This window comes from Grammomys surdaster, unplaced genomic scaffold (assembly GCF_004785775.1).
Source record: "Grammomys surdaster isolate TR1022 unplaced genomic scaffold, NIH_TR_1.0 125849, whole genome shotgun sequence".
Classification (NCBI taxonomy): domain Eukaryota; kingdom Metazoa; phylum Chordata; class Mammalia; order Rodentia; family Muridae; genus Grammomys; species Grammomys surdaster.
The window spans coordinates 2,786,769-2,805,909 of NW_021620675.1; the positions used below are offsets into that span (position 1 = coordinate 2,786,769).

At 42.7% G+C, this 19,141-nt stretch overlaps 1 protein-coding gene across 2 annotated transcripts in view; it reads left to right on the top strand.

Moving 5' to 3' along the window:
* Positions 1–19,141, top strand: part of Tuft1 (tuftelin 1) — a 44,638-nt gene that overhangs the window by 11,587 nt on the left and 13,910 nt on the right. Inside the window, exons 2-6 of one of the 2 annotated variants that reach the window (XM_028789746.1) lie at positions 7,038–7,112; positions 7,479–7,580; positions 11,174–11,260; positions 12,160–12,249; positions 14,504–14,569. In XM_028789746.1, coding sequence (XP_028645579.1) covers positions 7,038–7,112; positions 7,479–7,580; positions 11,174–11,260; positions 12,160–12,249; positions 14,504–14,569 — 420 coding nt within the window. The remainder of the gene's footprint in view (positions 1–7,037; positions 7,113–7,478; positions 7,581–11,173; positions 11,261–12,159; positions 12,250–14,503; positions 14,570–19,141) is intronic. The other variant, XM_028789747.1, reaches the window with a different exon arrangement.

The following is a 19,141-nucleotide window of genomic DNA, read 5'->3' on the forward strand; positions in this document are numbered from 1 at the left end:
TGCCCATCTCAGAAGAGCATCCTTCATGTATCTATGGGCCATTTGTATTTCTTTTTTAAGATTGCCTTTTTTGGCTATTGCTGATCTTTTTCATGATATTCCTCAGCCACTGTCTCTTGGCTTTGTCTAGTGTTCTGACTGCTCTAAATGAAAGAGCCTGGCTGGGCAGTAGTGGAGCATGCCTTTAATCCCTGCACTCAGGAGGAAGAGGCTGGTGGATCTTTGAGTTCGAGGACAGGCAAGGCTACACAGAGAAACCCTGTCTCAAACAAACAACACTCCCCTCCCCTCCCCTCCCCTCCCCTCCCCTCTCCTCCCCTCCCCTCCATACCCTACTCTCCATATTTCTCAAAGAAAGGGAATCAAGAAGGTCCCTAGGTGGATCACCTAAATTCATCTGAGTGTCTTCAGTGCAGCTACTCCATGCCTGTCACTGCTAAATAAACTGTGTTCAAGGATCTATAAAGGAAACCAGGCATGCTGGTATACTTTAATCTCAGTACTTGGGAGGCGGAGGTAGGCACATCTCTGAGAGTTTGAGGACAGTCTGGATTATATAGCAAGCTCAAGGCCAGCCAGGGTTATATAGTGAGATTGTTCCCTTGAAACAAACAAACAAACAAACAAAAAATGAAAAACAAACAAAAGGCTATAAAAGAACAGGCAAGTGCTTGCAATATCATATCAGATGTGGAGTTTCTGCCTTCTTTTCTACAGTGAGCCTTAGTGGGGAAGGGATATGGCAGATGGTCCATATGGGGCTTTGTATTTATTCTTTTACAATTCCATATATGTATGTATTGTGTCTTGAATGTATCTACATCTAACTTTTCCCCACACCCCCTCCTTAATTTTTTTAAAATTTATTTTGTGTGCATTGGTGTCTTGCCTGCATGGATGTCTCTGTGTGAGGGTGTCCGATCCCATGGAACTGGAGTTACAGATAGTTGTGAACTACCATGTGGGTACTGGGAACTGAACCCAGGACCTCTGGAAGAACAGCCAGTGCTCTTAACTGCTGAGCCATCTCTCCAGCCTCTCTTCGCCTACTTTCATACCTCCCTCAACCCAGTGAGCCTAATTAGTGCTGCCTCCTGCCAAGATTACTGATCTTGTGGACTTAATCTTGTACAGGTGACCCCAGCTGCAGTGAGTTCATGAGCAAAAAGGCCATATCATGTCCTGAAGACAGTATTTCACGCATTCCTCCCCATCCTCTGGCACGTATGTGCTTTTTGCTGCCTCTGTCATGGTTATTTTATTTTACATTTTTATTTTATTTTTATTTATTTCTGTTTTTGAGACATGGTCTTAACTATACAACCTTGGGCAGCCTAGAACTTGCTAGCCTTCAACTCACAGAGATCTGTTTGCTTCTGCTTTCTTGGTTTTTTGTTTTGTTTTTCGAGACAGGGTTTCTCTCTGTAGCCCTGGTTGTCCTGGAACTCACTCTGTAGACCAGGCTGGCCTCGAACTCAGAAACCCACCTGCCTCTGCCTCCCAAGTGCTAGAATTAAAGGCATGCGCCACCACCGCCCGGCCAGTAGGTTGTTTTTTTTTTTTGGTTTTGGTTTTGGTTTTTCTGCTTCTGCTCTCTAAGTGCTAAGATTAAACCTGTGCTCCAGTCTAGACAGGTTGCTCTGCGTGACCTGGCTTTGATTCCCAGCATCCCACATAGCAGCTCACAACTGTTTGTAATTGCAATTCCAGAAGATCTGACATCCTTTTCTGGCCTCCTTGGACACTATATACACATGATACACTTAAATATATGCAGACAAAACACCCATACACATTAAATAAAAAAATAAAAGCCATTAAAAATAAAAAAATTAGTTCATGTGCCATCCTGGCCAGCCTTAAAGACAGGTTCTCAAGTAGCCCAGGCTGGCCTTGGACTTACTGTATAGTTGAGGATGACCTTGAATTTCTGATCTTCCTCTGTTTCTATTTCCCAAGTGCTGGGGTTACAGGTGTGCAGCATTGCTCCTGGTTTATTTGGTGCTGGGGATCAAACTCAGGGCCTCATGCATGGTAGGTATGGTTGGCAAGCTCTCTACCAGCTGAGTTACATCTCTATCTCTCAAGGTGGGCTCGGCAGGCTGAGTAGGACTTCTCTAAGGAGATGGGTGGGATTGGGAGTACAGTGGCAACTCTTCCAAATGCTGTTCCTTTTCTGCTCAGAGATAGAAAGTGATCCAGGTACTGTTATAGATCATTTTGATCTATCAAATGAAAGCTTTTCTTTAAGGTTTATCTATTTTATATCATCTGTATGAGTGTTTTGTCTGTATCTATATATGTATATGCATCATGTATTACATGCCTAGTGCCCATGGAGATCAGAAGAAGGCATTGGATCCCTGGAACTGGAGTTACAGGTAAGCTGCTACTTGTGTGTAGGGACCAAACCCAAGTTTGCTCTTAACCACTGAGCCATCTTTCCAGCCACAATATTTTCTTTTAAAACCTGTTTTATTATTTGTGTGTGTGTGCATGTGTCAGTGTGTTTGTGTGTATGTATGTGTGTGTAGGACAGAGGACAGCTTTGTAGAGTTGTTTCTCTCTTTACACATTTACCCACTGAGCCATCTTGTGACCCCACAGTTGTTTTTTAAAGTGTGTGTGTGTCTGTCTGTGTGTCTGTCAGAGAGAGAGAGAGAGAGAGGGAGGGAGAGAATAAACTGATAACTGATAACCTACATAGGTGTTGATTTGAATAAATTTATTTATCTATAAATAATAGAATATTAGTTACCATTAAAAATAGTTTTGAGGTTTTGGGGCTGGAGAGATGGCTCGGCGGTTAAGAGCACTGACTGTTCTTCCAGAGGTTCCGCTAGCTCCCAGAAGTCTTTACTTGTTTTCTCTCTCTCTCTCTCTCTCCCTCCCTCCCTCCCTCCCTCCCTCCCTCCCTCCCTCCCTCCCCTACCTCCTTCCCTCCATCCCTCCTTCTCCCCTCCCTCTTCTTCCCTTTCTCTCTCTCTCTCTCTCTCTCTCTCTCTCTCTCTCTCTCTCTCCTCCCTCCCTCCCTCCCTCCCTCCCTCATGTTTATTTTGTGCTGAATCTATTCCTGGGTTGTAAGTCTTTTTCTTCTGTAAAGTCTCCTCTTCTGACTTAGAAACAGTTTGTTCCTTTTCAGTGAAGGGTCACCTCCATGTGGCAGGGCAGCTCATCATATATGGATTAATACGATCGTGAGTTCTGATACTGGGTGCTTTGTTCACTTGGATATGTTCAGTGACTGGAGAATTCACAACTAAACCTTTAAGTTGAGCATTACTTCCTACATTTTTAAGCATGTGCAACAAAATTTTAGCAGTGTTTTTATCAACCAGTCCTGTCCAGCCCTACTGTTTGGCCTGAGCACATCCACTGACTCTGGCAGTGTAATGTCAGAGTGGCTGACGTTGCTTCTTTAAAGCAAACCTTTTAAATACTTTACAGTTTCCCATGGCCTTTTGATATGAAACCTTGGATGGCCTGGACAGTTTCATAGTATTCTTAAAGTGAACACAAAGATTAAAACACTTGATTTGTATAACTTTGTAGGGATTTCTGGATCAAGAGAGTAGTGAACCATTTTCAACAGGTCATCACAGTCTGCTTACAGGAAAAGGGTGTCTCCACTTCTTTCTTATTCATTCAAGAATATTATATAAATGGACTTGTACGACATCTACCATACATGTCATTTTATTTTTATTTTTTCCTACTTGTAATGTTTTGAAGATTTCTAGTACATGTATCAGTATTTGTTTCTTTTTATTGCTGAATAATGTTCCAGCATAATGGATTTACAAATTTAACAGTTTACAGGGCTAGAGAGATGGCTCAGCTGCCAGGGCACTGCTTTTCCAGAGGACCTGGGTTTGACTCCCAACACCTGCATGGTGGTGATCTCTTCTGGCTTCCTTGGTCATCATGCATGCACATAGTAAACAGATGTAGGGGCAGGCAGAACACCCATACATAAAACATCAAGTGAATGCTCTGTCATCTGCTCTCTGGGTGGGATTGCATAGAATTGCCACTACTTCCTGAATAGTCCATGAGCTGATATAGTGGAGAGAACTCTGTAGGCCTGGTGAGTTCTGCTGTGAGAGTTCAGATTATATCCTGATATCTCCACAAGCTATAGTCTCACATGACTCAGTATGGATTGGGTGGCTCACAGTGGTAGACGTTTTTATTTCTTGTTTTTCCTCTCATTTTTAGGAATTGGCTCATTTGATCGAAATGATCCAATTTATGCTCAGGGTTGTTCAAAGTATTACTTTATTCTTTTGATAGCTACAGGAATTATAGAAATATCTGTTTCATTATCTTGTGGGTGGGAGATGGCTTTGAAACAAGATTTTACTGTGTAGCCCAGGCTCAAACTTGTGATCCTCCTACTCAGGTGGGAGGATTACAGGTGTTCTTCACCATGCCAGGTTTTATGTAATGCTGGAAACTGAACTTGGGACTTATCAAGCATTCTACCAAGTGAGCTACATCTCCAGTACACAAATACTGCCTTGTTGTTGTTTTTCCCCAAGACAAGGTTTCACTGTGTAGCTGTGGTTGTCTTGTAATTGTAAGCTGGGCTGGCCTCCAATTCTCCTGCCTCTGCATCCTGAACTCTTTGACTAAGAGTGTGCCACCATTTAATCTAGACAATTTCTCATTGTTATCCTTTCCCAGGTGTTCTAGATTATGTCAAGCTGACAATTAAAACCAGCCATTACAGTTTACAAGTCTACCTTTCTCTTTGGTGACTGGTAAGATTAATATGTCAAAGAATTGTCTTAATTCCCTTGACTGAGATTAGTGGTGTGTGCCTCTAATCTCAGCACAAAGACAAGCAGATCTCTGTGAGTTCAATGCTAGCCTGGTCTGCACAGCAAGTCCTAGGCTACATAATAAGAACTTGTCTCAAAAAGGCACCTGGCATATTATGTTTTTCTAAAGGACAGATAAAATTGTATGTATGTGAATAGTGTGGAATGATAATCAGCTAATCATATGCTAATGCTAATCAGCATATGCACTACCTCAGATAGTTATCATTGTTGGTGAGAATGTGTCATTTAAAAAAACTTGTGGCAGAAGGCTGCTGGGGAGATGCTAGAGTTTAAGAGCACTGGCTGCTTTTGCAGAGGACCTGGGTTTGGTTTCCAGCACCCACATGGTGACAGGCAACTGTCTGTAACTTCAATTCCAGATGATTTGATGCCCTCTTCTGGCCTCCAAGGGTCACTGCACACAGATGGTAAAATCCATATCTGTAAGAAAAGCACTCATACACATAAAATTTTTTAAAAATCTTTAAAAACAAGACAAACAAACAAAAAATGCCTCCTAGAGCAGGGGAGACATGCTTGCCATGCAGTCTTGAGAACCTGAGTTTGATTCTTGATGGCAGTACATGCCTGTAGTCTCAGTGCTAAGTCTGGGGACAGGAGGATTTGGAGGTGCTCTGCTGGCTCTCCAACCTAGCCAAATTGGTGAGCTCCAGGTTCAGTGCACCTTTGTCTCAAAAAATAAGGGGGACTCAGGCAGATCTCTGTGACTTCAAGGACAGCCTGCTCTAAATAGTGAGTTTCAGGACAACTAGGGCTATATAGTGAGACTGTGCCAAAAACGGGGGTGGGAGCAGTTGAGGAAATTATCTGACATTGACCTTGAGCTTTCAAATGCATACACACGCACACACACACAAACACACACCACTGCTATTTATTTATTTATCTATGGGTGAGAGTATGCTCATGTGTGGAGGTCAAAGGACAATTTGCAGGAATTGGTTCTCTCCTTTTATCATGGAGATCATGGGGATTGAGTTAGGTCTCCGTGCTTGGTGATAAGAGCCTTTACATGCTGACCAATCTTTCTGGGTCTGCCAATCTGTTTCTTTCTTTTAAAAATATCTTTTATTTTAATTTATTTACTTTATTTATTTTGAGACGGGGTCTCATTCCAGCTGGCTCTGTGGCCTGGCACTTGCTATGTAGACCTATCTGACCTCAAACTCAGATCTACCTGCTTGTGCCTCCGACACTAGTTCAAGGACACTTTCATCCCTGGGTGCCCAGCACACCCCCCTTCTGAGGTTTGGGATAGAGTGCTAACATGGTCAAGCAGTCTGGGTTCCATCTCCTCTTCCCACTCTCTTGCTGCCATGTCTGATACTCACTCTGTCACTCTTCGACCATTCGAGGCCTAATTTTTTCTCATTGGACTGAGGCTCAGAATGTCTAAGTCCCTTGTGCATCCTAAATCCCTAGCCTGTTTTTCTCTCACTTTTGTTTTCCTCTTTAAGTTTTTAGTTGGCTCCATAGGTTTTTAATCTACTGTAAATTAGGAAAAACTCTCCTTCATCCTGTGAAATTAGGTGATCTCAGAATCAACATCCATTATCCTGCCTTCTGTAATCTGGACAACTTCTGTATGGCTAATAGAGGCTCAGTTGGATTCAGGCTTTTGTCTGTTTTCTGTTTGCTTGTTTTGTTTTTGTGGACATGTCTCACTTGTACTCCAGACTTGCCTTGAATCAATGATCTTCCTGCCTCAGCCTAGCTGGTTGTCAGGAGTAGAAATGCTGGTGTCAAGAGCCAAGTACATTAGTGTACACCTGGAATCTCATCACTGGCAAAGTGGGGACAGGAAAATCAGCAGTTCAGGGCTATCTTGGGCAACATGAGACCCAGGCTCCAAACAAAAAACTACTGGCTTGGAGATGGCAGTCCAGGGATAATTTCTCCACTGTCTGAGGAAGAGTAATCTATGTCCTATGTTCTTGTGATCTGATAATCAAGGTATATTCCAGGAGCCACATGGAGCCATAGGCCTTTATAGTCATTCTCAGGTGTGTGGACAGAGGCCTGTTAGAGACCTACCAATACACAGGGTGACCTGATACTGGACAAGCTGAGAACACTTCTTGGGACTATCTTTGAATAGGGATAGACAGGCCTGCTGAAGAGAACACTTTGGCTGGTCGTTCTTGTGGGCTTGAAAGGTTAAGGGGTCACTGTTGCTGTTGTCATTACTAGGGCAGCGTGGACATTCTCAGGCTGACTCTCCAGAGTGAACTGACAGGAGATGAACTTGAGCACATAGCTCAGAAGGTATCAAGGTGTCTGTTGGGGGCGAGGCCTCCTTCCAGCCAGTTCTTTCTTGCTGCTGATCCCTCACCCTAGTGTTGCCTGGAGCCACCACTGTTCCTGCAAGCCTGAGAGCATCTCCTTTCAGACACACCCAGCTAGCTCAGCCTCATGCTTTGGGAAGTGGGAGACCCCCCCCCCCCCTAAAATGAAAGCTAACCCAAGTTTTCTACTAACGATCCCTGTCCTGTGTCCTTGTTGCTGTGTGGCTGTGCTTGGAGGGGAAAGAAGTCAGACTGAAGCTTCTTGTATGTCTTGAGGTGTGGGTCAGGGCAGGAGGTCCTTGTTGCTGTGTGGTTTCTGAGTCACTTCTCTCTGTCTTTCTGGCAGGCGGGCAGGAAGACCTATGCCATGGTGTCTGGCCACTCCTCAGGTCATTCACTGGCTTCTGAACTGGTGGAGTCCCATGATGGCCATGAAGAGATCATTAAGGTGAGCTCAGTCCACTTTCCCTTTTCTTTCTGCTTTTCCCCTGCAGGTACACAAAGGGAGCTGCTGATGACAGCTTGTAGATGGGAAAGAATGGATGAAGTTGGGGGTGGTGCTAGCTCCTGCTCATCTTCAGGGATTTTTTGTTTGTTTGTTTGTTTGTTTGTTTGTTTTTCGAGACAGGGTTTCTCTGTATAGCCCGGGCTGTCCTGGAACTCACTCTGTAGACCAGGCTGGCCTCGAACTCAGAAATCCGTCTGCCTCTGCCTCCCAAGCGCTGGGATTAAAGGCGTGCGCCACCACTGCCCGGCATCTTCAGGGATTTTTACCATCCAAAGTCCAGAGCCTGTAGTGAGTGACTTTGACTGAACCTGGCTCCAGGCATGGGGATGAACAGTTTTCCTTTATTTTTAAAAATAACTTTAGAGTAGCTGGAGAGATAGCTCAGTGGTTAATCGGTTACTGCTCTTGCAGAGGACCTGAGTTGGGTTCCTAGCACTGATATTAAGTGGCTCAAAACTGCCTGTACCTTCAGCACCAAGAAATCTGATGCCCTCTTCTAGCCTCCCTAGGCACCTGCACTCATGTGCACAGTCTCCTGCACAGACATAAGTACATAAACATAATTAAAAATTTAAAAATGTGTGGATAGAGAAATGGCTTAGAGATTAAGAACATTGGTGGCTCTTCTAAAGGACCTGGGTTCAATTTCCAGAACCTACATGGCAGCTTACAACTGTATGTAACTCCAGTTCCAGGGGATCTGATGTCCTCTTCTGGTCTCATAGGGCACCTGACACATGTATACAGACAAATGCTGACAAACCCCCAATATGCATGTAAATAAAAAATAATTTTTCAACTAAAAATAACTTTAGACAGCACTTGGGAGACAGAGACAGGCAGATTTCTGAGTTCGAGGCCAGCCTGGTCTAGTGAGTTCAGGACAGCCAGGGCTACACAGAGAAACCCTGTCTCGAAAAACAAAAACCAAAACAAAATAATAAATAAATAAATAAATAAGTAAATAACTTTAGAATATATAGTTAGATAATTTACATATGTCACAGTGAACTAGGTTAAAATAATCAGTGGTTCTTAGTATAGCCATAGAGTTGTTCAAACATCACCACTTTAAATTCCAAGGGTTTTGTTTTCTTTTCTTTTGTTTTTTTCTTTTGTTTTTAATTAAAGACTAGGTCTATGTAATCCAGTTTTTCCTCAAATTCTCAGTATTCTGCTTTTGCCTCCTGAGTTCTGGAACTTCAGATATGTAACACCAGGCCTGGCTTCAGTTCAGAAACATCTCCAGTTATTTCTCCAGCTCTGGCTGCAACTTAATGTCTTTCTGGACTTGCCTATTTTAGATTCTTCTGTATATGGAATCAGTAACATATGACCTATTTTCTTCAGTTTGTTTCCTTCTTAAAAATGTCTATTTTAAATTAATATGTTAATTGTATGTATTAATGGGACTCAGTGTGGCCTTTCCATGCATGTGCTTAACATATTTTCATGCTTGTATCCGTAATTCTTCTAATCTGCCCATTAGTCCATATGACAATGCCATCCTGATTAGTGATTACTGTAATTTTGTAACTAATTTTGAAATTGTCCTTTAAGGTTTTTTTGTTGATGCCCAGGGTTCGTAACATACCTGTATGAACTTAAAGCTCAGTTTACCAGTTTTTGCTAATAAGCCAGCTTGAGGGGATGGAGAGATGGCTCAGTGGTTAATAGAACTGGTTGTTCTTGCAGAGGACTAGGGTTCGGTTCCCTGTACCCATAATGGCTCACAACCATTTGAAACCCCAATTCCAGAGGAGCCAACACCTTCTGACTTCATAGGCACATGGTGCACATACATACATGCAGACAAAACATTTACACACATAAAGTCAGTAAATATCTTTTAAGAGGAGCCAGCTAGAGTTTTAATAGGAATGTGTTGAATCTGTTGGTCAGTTTTAGGAGGGATTACTGTCTGAGTCTTCCTGCCCAGGAAGATAGGATAAACTATGAAGTTAATTTTTTAAGGTTTTCTTTATTTTTTTTTTACAATAACTAGTTTGTAAATTTCAAAATAGAAAACTTAATTTTGCTATTTAAAAATATTTATTTTAGATTTATTTATTTTATTCTTTGTGCACAAGTGTTTTGCTCCATGTTTGTGTACCATGTGCATACTGGCCTGGTGCCCACATATATCAGATGAGGGCATCAGGATCCCCTGGAACTGGAACTACAGATGGCTTTGAGTTGCCATATGGGTGCTGGGAACCAAACCTCGGTCCTCTGCAAGAACAAGTGTTGTTAACTGTTTATCCATCTTTCTGGCCCATCATTTTGCTATATTCTTGATATAAGTAAGGTCTGACATTATAGGATAGGCTAGATTTGAACTTGCCATGTGAGGTTGGCCTCAACTTTTGATTCTCCAGCCTCTGCCTCCCAAGTGCTGAGTTTAAAGACATGTGCCACCATACCCAGTGATAGAATCTATTATTATTTTTAAAATAGGATTTCACTTTGTAGTTCAGACTAGCCTAGAACTCTTACCTCAACTTCTCAAGTGATAGGATTACAAGTGTGAGCTCCCACACCCAGCTGTAAATGGAATTTTATTTATTATTTTATGTATTTATTTGTGTGAGCATTTGTCAGTGCAAGTGTATGTGGTGGATGTACTTTTGTACCTGCACACATGTGCAAACTCCAGAAGAGGCCATTGGGTGTCACTGTCTGTCTGTTCTTTTGAGGCAGGGGTCTCTTCTTAAACCTAAGGCCTGTGTGTTCTCAGCTAAACTGGAAGCCAGTAAGCCCTGCTGATGTTCCTGTCTGTGCCTAGCTTGGAGCTGGGGTCACAGGAAGCCAGCTTGTCACCTTGGTGCTAGAATCTGAACTCTAGTCCTCATGGTTTCAGAGAAGTGCTCTTAACCATTGACTCACCATCTCTCCAGCTCCTGTAAATGAGATGTCATCTTTGGATTGCTAATTGCTAGAATATAGGGAGACAGCCAGTTGTACATTGAGTTAGTGTCTTTTAGTCTTGCTAGAGTTGTCATCTGTGGGGTTTCTTTGGCTGTTCTGTCTGCAAGGTTACGCCATCTACAAAGAGGAATTGTTTACTTTTTCCTTCCCAAACGGAATACCTTTAATTATTTTATTTACTTTCTGTACTCAAAGTAATTGCATGCCTTTTGAAGAGGACAGTGCTACCCCATAATCTAGTAACCATTATAAACATCTTGCTGTATGCCCTCTTAGAAATACATGTGTACTTTTTTTTTTAAAGAAAATCAAATTGTGATAGTATACTCTGTTCTGCCATCTCCTCCCACACTTATGACACACTGTATATCTGACATTTTACTGGCTGCATAATATTCCATTAAAGACTTACTAACAGAGATGTTTCTTTTGCTGGAGAATGCTGAAGTGTGCTGAGCAGAGCTTTGTGTCCCTCCCTCAGTTGGTGAGTGCTTGTTTTGCGTGAGTGAAGGCTGCGTTTGGTCCCAGCACTGCTACACAGACATAATAGGAATAATAAGAATCCATTTTTGTTTCTTAACTAAACGGTGTCATGCTCACTGCAGGTGTACTTGAAAGGGAGATCTGGGGACAAGATGATCCACGAGAAGAACATCAACCAGCTGAAGAGTGAGGTCCAGTACATCCAGGAGGTGTGGACCCCTTTTCTTGGAGGGAATACCTAGATTCCCTGAACCTTAGATTTTCGGAGCTGCCTTCTTTTATGGGTTCTGATGGTTTTTCCTTCTGCTCTTTTTATGTCACTGAAGTGCCCCCTTGCCCTCCTATGTGTCAAGTTGTATTTGTTTATATATTTGTATTTTTTGTTTGTTTGTTTTTTGAGACAGAATCTCTCTGTGGAACTGTGGCTGTCCTGGGACTCTATGGAGACTGGGTTGGCCTTGACCTCATAGAGATCTGCTTGCCTCTGTCAAAAAGCATTTTTGACCTATTCAGTCTCATCTATTTTTTTAAAATCTATTTATTTTTATTTCATTTATATGAGTACACTGTCGCTGTCTTCAGGCACACCAGAAGAGGGCATCAGATTCCATTACAGATGGTTGTGAGCCACCATGTGGTTGCTGGGATTTGAACTCAGGACCTCTTGAAGAACAGTCAGTGTTCTTAGCCACTGTGCCATCTCTCCAGCCCCCAGTCTCATCTATTAATCAACAAATAATTAAGTATCCTGTATCTAACCAACTCTATGATTTGTTTGGTCTTAATCCCAACTTCCCCAGTCTTTCCCAGCCCCTGCCTGGCTTATGCTTCTCCGTAGCACTTATCTCTGGATTCCATACTACACATCTTATTTGTCTTTTGTGTCATGTGACTTTTCAACTAGCATGTCAGCACTGCTAGAGGAGGGGATTAATTTATCTTGTTTGTACAAGAGAGGTTGGGTTGCAACCCCATTGAACACAATTCCCCTGTCTGCCGCCACTGTGTAGAACTATGCCAGACTGAGAAGAGAACAGGTTAGGGAAGTGACCCAAAGGTTGTTCACTTTCCTGCCCCGAATCTCAAGTGTCTGGCCTTCTTTCCCCAGGCTAGGAACTGCCTGCAGAAGCTCCGGGAGGATATAAGCAGCAAGCTTGACAGGAGTCCAGGAGACCCTCTGCATCAGCAGGAGATACAGGTACTTCAGAATGGTGCTGATGATCAAGACATGGTCAGGGAGAGTGATTCAGATCTGATTTCCTGAGAATTCTCAGAGGTGGTCTTCCCAGCGCAGAGCCATAGACAATCAGCTATGGATTCAAACTTCTTGTAAATTGATCTTGCTGAACTTGGGTGAACCTAAGTAAAAAAGTCTTTTTAAAAAAAATAAATAGGGGGCTGGTGAGATGGCTCAGTGGTTAGGAGCACTGACTGCTCTTCTAGAGGTCATGAGTTCAAATCCCAGCAACCACATGGTGGCTCACAATAAGATCTACAATAAGATCTGATGCCCTCATATGGGTGTCTGAAGACAGCAACAGTGTACTTACATATAATAAATAAATAACTAAATCTTTAAAAAAAATAAATAAAGATTTTTATTTGTTTACTTCATTTCATCTATCAATCTCTATCTATCTATCAATCTGTCTATCATCTTCTATTGAGACAGGTCTTTCTATGTAGCCCTAGCTATCCTAGAAGTTACTATGTAAACCATGATGGCTTCTAACTCACAGAGATCCACCTGCCTCTGCCTCTCAAGTGCTGGAATTAAAGGTATGCACCACCACATCCAGCTAAGATTTATTATTATTTTTATTTTATGTGTATGAATGTTTCCCTGCCTGTGTTTATGTACCATGCATGTACCCAGTGTCCTAGGAGGCCAAAGGAGTGTGTTAGATCCCTGGAACTGACATCACAGATGGTTATAAGCTGCCGTGTGGGTGCTGGAAACCAAAGTCAAGTCCTCTGCAAGTGTTGCCACCTCTTCAGTCCAAAACTGGAAGTTTTGATTCAGTCTGAGTCTCAGGCCTGGGCTGGGAAACTCCTTAGGGGTTCACCATTCTGCCCCTGTGTCCTTAGCCTGGCCTAGGACATAGGATGTGGAAGCATCAACCGTGTATGAGCAAGCATTGTATAAACGTTCTCTGAGAGGGTAGTGTGGAATTCCAGCTTTTTCAAAGTTCCAGGGAAGGAATATTCTCAGAAGTAGGGCAATGTCTTCTTGACCTGTCACTAACTTGGGCTCCTGAGATCAGACCTCTGTCTCCTTTGTTTGCCTTTTGGTTTGAGTCAAGTGGTCTTTCTCCAGAAGCCCCCTCCCTATTCTGAAGAGAATAGTGGCCTAATAGCTGGTGCCAGATAGGTTCCTTGTTGTCTTGACTGGGTTTTATGTTGTGATCATTTCCAAATGTATTTTTGCTTTAGTTGAAGCAGCACTATGGAGGCCAGTTGTCACACCTGTCTGGTGGGAGGCACCAGAACATTTTGTGCACAGAGACAAGCCATGAAGTCCAAGCCTCTTGTTGGCACAAATAGCAGTCATCACATGGTGAACAGTCTAGCTTTGGGTCTGATAGGATTATAGCAAAAGCTTCTTCCTTTCTTGGTTTATGCTTGGTCAAAACCTGTCAGGATCCCCACTGCAAAGAGAGCATGGTACTTATGGCAGGCGGCGGCTTGTACTCCTGGGAAGGATGTGTCTCACACATTTTCCAGTCCACCGAAGGCTTTAGCCTGAGGTCTGTTTCATCCACTCCACAGGTTATAGCTCCCTCAAGGCCATTTTACAACCCTCTTCTTTCTGTTTTATCATGGAGCAGTGGAAGGAAATCTGTCTCCCTCTTCTCTTCTGTTTGTCCCCATTCCACCTCTTTCCTGCTTCCTCCTTCTTTCCCTCCTTTCCCCCCTCTCTCTTTCCCTGTAATATTAAAAATGTTTTTACTTATTTTGCATGTGAGTGAGCACACATGTAAATGTGTGTGTGCATACACTTATGCCACAACACACATGTGGATGTCAGGGACAACTTACAGGAGTCAGGGTTTCTCCTCTGCCAGGTGGGTTCTGGGGATTGAACTCAGGTTGTCAGATTTGGTGGCAAGTGCCTCTGAGCCATCTCACTGGTCTGTACGATTTGACATCTTAGAAATATAATGCTTCCAGGGCTGGTAAGATGGCTCAGTGGTTAAGAGCGCTGACTGTTCTTCCAGAAGTCATGAGTTCAAATCCCAGAAACCACATGGTGGTCTCAACCATCCGTAATGAGATCTGATGCCCTCTTATGGGGTATCTGAAGACAGCTACAGTGTACTTACATATAATAAAGAAATGAAAACCTTTGAGCTGGATCGAGAGGGAGAAGGGAAGGGGGGGGGAAGAAATGCTTCAAAATTATTTGCTTGGTTAAGTTGTTTTAACTCCTGACTTTATTTTTCTTTAAACAGGTGGTACTAGAAAAGCCAAATGGCTTTAGTCAGAGTCCTATGTCTCTGTACAGCAGCCCGCCTGAGGTAGGTAACATGGAAGAGACTGTGGGGGCAATGCTTAACTTACTGCAGGCGCCCACCATCCTCTGCTCCCTAGTCATCCCACCACGTACTTATTTGGTATAAAAAATAAACAACAAAGACAGAAAAGGCAAAAAATACCTTAAGCTATTTACTTAGAAGCAACTGCTGTTGGTAGGTGGATCCTCCTACAGCAGTGTCTCTGATTGGCTACCTCTTGGATGAGCCCTCAAGAGCTTTAAAGCAGTTGATACCTTGGTCCCCTCCCAGGAGACATGGAATAACTGTTCTGAGGTGTAGTTTGAGCATGAGGACTTTTTTTTTTTTATGTTCATGAGTATTTTGCCAGTGTATGTGTGTGTGTGTGTATACCTTGGAGGATGGAAGAGGGTATTGGATTCCCTGGAACTAGTGTTTCCAACAGTCTCGAACCATCATGTAGATGCTGGGAGCTGAACTTGGATCCTCTAGAGGGCCAGGAAGAACTCTTAACTGCTAAGCCATCTCTCTAGCCCAGCATTAGGGTTTTTTTTTTTTTTTTTTTTTAGGCTCTTCAAATGATTCTAATATTTATCCAAAGTCTAGTACCATTGTTTTCTATGCACAGATACTTATTTAAATGTTGTGCTTATTAAGCACACCATATGTGCACGCACAATTGAGGGTCATGTTAAGCACAGTTTTGTTTACTTTTCCTCTTGTATGCTATGTAAACACTTTTATTCCTGAGGCACATCCCCAGACACCTGTTTTTTTTTTTTTTTTATTTAAGTCTTTTTAAATTTAATTTAATTTAATTTAATTTAATTTAGAGACAGAGTCTCTCTATGTACTGCTAGTTATCCTGGAACTCACCATGTAGACCAGGCTGGCCTGTACCTAACAAGAGATCCTTCTGCCTCTGCCTTCAGAGTGCTGGGATTAAAGGTGTGCACTACCACGCCCAACCTCATTTAAGTTTTACATTGTGTTAGCTTCTTAGACCTTCATTCTTTGGGTGTCTTTTTTTTTTTTAAATGATATTTGTTACCTTATGTGATTAAATAGTAAGATATACTAAACTGTAGAAAATCTTGGAAATTTAGAAACACAGAAAAGTAAAACAAGAAAATGTAATAGTTTTAGTCTCCAGGTCAGTTGCAGCAGCAGCTTGTAAACAGCCTGAGCCTGAGGGACTGCCACTGAGGAGGGAAAGCCAGATTCCTGACTATATGCAGAAAAACTCCAGGACAGGTCAGAGTGAAGGAAAGATGCAGGATAGTACACATTTCAGACTTGTGTGTAGGGCATCAGGAAAAGCGAGAGGCTTGAGAGAAAGACTGCACACATGGAAAGACAGGCTTCCCTAGACAGGTGGTCAACCTAGGTGTCTTTACAATGGCAGCTGGTGATCTTGTGGCTTTCTAAATTACATTGTTCAAAGGACATAATTTACAACACATTTTGAAGACTAAGCAAAACTTTTTCTTATATTAAGTAAAATACATGAGGTAGTTTATTTCTTGCCTTAAAGAATTTCTTTTTGTAAATGAAGTTGTCAGGTAGGTTAAAACATTGTTTTTTACAGATATTTATTGTATGTGTACAGATATTTATTGTATGTGTGTGTACATGTATGTATGCATGAGCATTTGAATGCCCCCACATGTGTGTGAAGGTCAGAAGACAGCTTAAGGGCAATGGTTTCCTCCTACCAAATGCAATGAGATTTGCTCACAAATCCATTTATCCACTGAGCCATCCCATCACCCTAGACAGTGGTTTTATGAGGTATATTGTCTGGGTGTTTGGGATGAGAGAGGAGCAGTACTGTGGTCACGTTTACAAACATTTGACAAAGTAAGCTGAGGTCACATGTTACTTTTAGTATCCTGTTTAACTGCCTCTTAGGACAGCGGGCGGGTCTCTATAATCACTCTTGGCTTTATCAGTGCTGTTCACCCGTTATCTCCCAACTGGATTTCAGAATGAGGTGTTTTCTTCTCTTTCCATGCCCCTCATTTTTTCTGCCTCTCTGCCCTGTCTCATCTCCAGAGAGAAGTGGTTACACTTTGATGAAGTTTCTCTGTCTTTTCATCCATGCAGATACTTAGTTACGATTTTGAGATTGTACCTCACACATCTCTTTGTCTCCTGTTTGGTGGGTGGCTTTTTGTTTATTTGTTTTTGCTTCATTTTTAAGGGTCTCTGTTTGCTTGGTGCTGAAGACTGTAATTATGGCCTTCACCACTAAACTACACACCCAGCCCCAAGGCCAATTTTTTGGGGTTGGGTGTTTTTGGCCTTCATTTGTAGAACTGAATCACACCTTTTCATTAGTCACAATGTGTCATGGTTCATCAAGGCCTCTCACTGGTCAGACTGTTTTTTTTTTTCTTTTCCCACTAACTATAAAATACTTAATATATATGACTTTAAATATGGCTGTAAAGTATTTTCACTTTATATGATGGACTTATATCTTTTTTCCTATTTTTTAAAAATACTTTTTTCTCAAAATACATTTTAGGGTATATGTACATTGCTGTATGAAATCTGGTTTGTAAAGTCACAAATGATGGTGCATTCCTATAATCTCAGGACTTGAGAGACTGAAGCGGGAGGATCAATGTCAGTTTGAAGCCTAGTTTGTTATTTGTTTCTCTCACATGTACTTTTATAACCTCCTCCTCCCTCCCTCTCTGTCTCTGTAGTACTGGGAATTAAAGCCCAGGGCCTTACACATGATAAGCAAACAGTCTGCTACTTAGCTGAACCTCTGACATATTTTAATTAATGAAAAAAGTCATCATGTCATTAAAGGGGTCTTATGCAAAGGCTAGTTGAAATAAATGTGTCAGAGTTATATGCAGGATCCTCTTGCAGTAGTTTTACATGGCCTAGGTGCTTGAGTGATGCTGGAGAGGAACTGACAAGATAGCTTAATTAATGTCCAGACTTTCATGGTTCCAGCCACATGCTTAATGCTAAATGTGTAGCTTGGATTGTTCCTTTTCCACAGAACACCATATTTGACAAATAAATAGTTGGTAATAAATTATAGTAACACCTGGCAATGTCTGCCTAGATTTTCTTACAAGCTCCAAACTGTACCAGATATTGTCTTCCCAACTTTGGACATAGCCTATGAGATCTGGCTGGGTGAGGAGTCTTCCCCATTTCATACATGTAGAACTGGAGGCCCACGGGAGCCAGGAAGAATCCAAAGGCCGGGAATCGTCTCCCTCCACCCAGCTGCGAGTTCTGTGCTGAGGTGATGATCTTGCCACTTCCTACTGTGCAAGACCCAGTGTCTGTGCCAGACTCTCAGGGAGTTATGCAGTGCTTCATACCCTTGCAGCAAAAATGAGAGCGAGACCCTACACGTCTGCTCAGCCCTTACCAGCAGCCCACGGTTGGGTGTGTCTGGGAGGGACAGCTAGCAGTCGCCTCAGTGAGACACCGTTTTCATCACATCAGATCCCTGTCTTCATGCCTTTGCTCTAAACGTGTCTATCCAGCAGCAGCCCTATATATGCTGATCCTATGTGAGGTGTGAAAACAACAAAAGATGTGCCTTTGGGCTTTGGGGCTGCTGCCCTCCGTGTGATGGGAGCCAACTAGGCACTGTCCTTGGGGGCCTAGTCTAAATAAAAGGGAGGCAAGGCCATTTCTCTCAGCTCTAATCTGAAACTGGGACTGGTAGTTCATACCTTGAATTCTAGCCAAGGAAGGCTGATGGCCACAAATTTGAGGCCAGACTGGGGACTATGTATAATGAGTTCCAGACCAACCAGGGCTAGAGAATGAATGACTTGTGTCAAAACAACAAAGACAAAATCTAATCTAGAAGAAAGCAGGACATGCCCATAAAGACAGCACATGCACGCACATGCATGTGCACACACACAAGGAGAAGTCATCCACTGAGCCACTGAGATGGTCAGATAAGAGTGCCTATGGCTAAGTTTGGGTTTGTCCCTGACACCCACAAGGTGGAAGGAGAGAACTACCGCCAGCAAGTGGTCTTCTGACCTCCATAGGTGTTCTGTGTCACACACACCACCACCCCAACACACAAAATAAATGTAAAAATGTTTTTTGTTGTTGTTGTTTTTTTTCGAGACAGGGTTTCTCTGTGTACCCCTGGCTGTCCTGGAACTCACTCTGTAGACCATGCTAGCCTCGAACTCTCGAACTCAGAAATCCGCCTGCCTCTGCCTCCCAAGTGCTGGGATTAAAGGCGTGCACCACCACCGCCAGCATAAAAATGTTTTAAAAGAAACCATTCCTGGCCAGTGGTAGTGGCACACACCTTTAATCCCAGCACTCAGGAGGTGGAGGCAGGTGGATCACTGTGAGTTCCAGGCCAGCCTGGTCTACAGAGTGAGTTCTAGGACAGCCAGGGTTACACAGAGAAACCCTGTCTCAATCCCCTGCCCCCTCCAAAAAAAAGAGAAACTATTCCCTTGATGTATTTAAAAGTTACTGTGTCCTAAATAGTTGAGTTTTCGGAGACTGGCCAAGTCTCTTAGGGATAAAGGGAGACTGTGTGTGTGTGTGTGTGTGTGTGTGTGTGTGTGTGTGTGTGTGTGT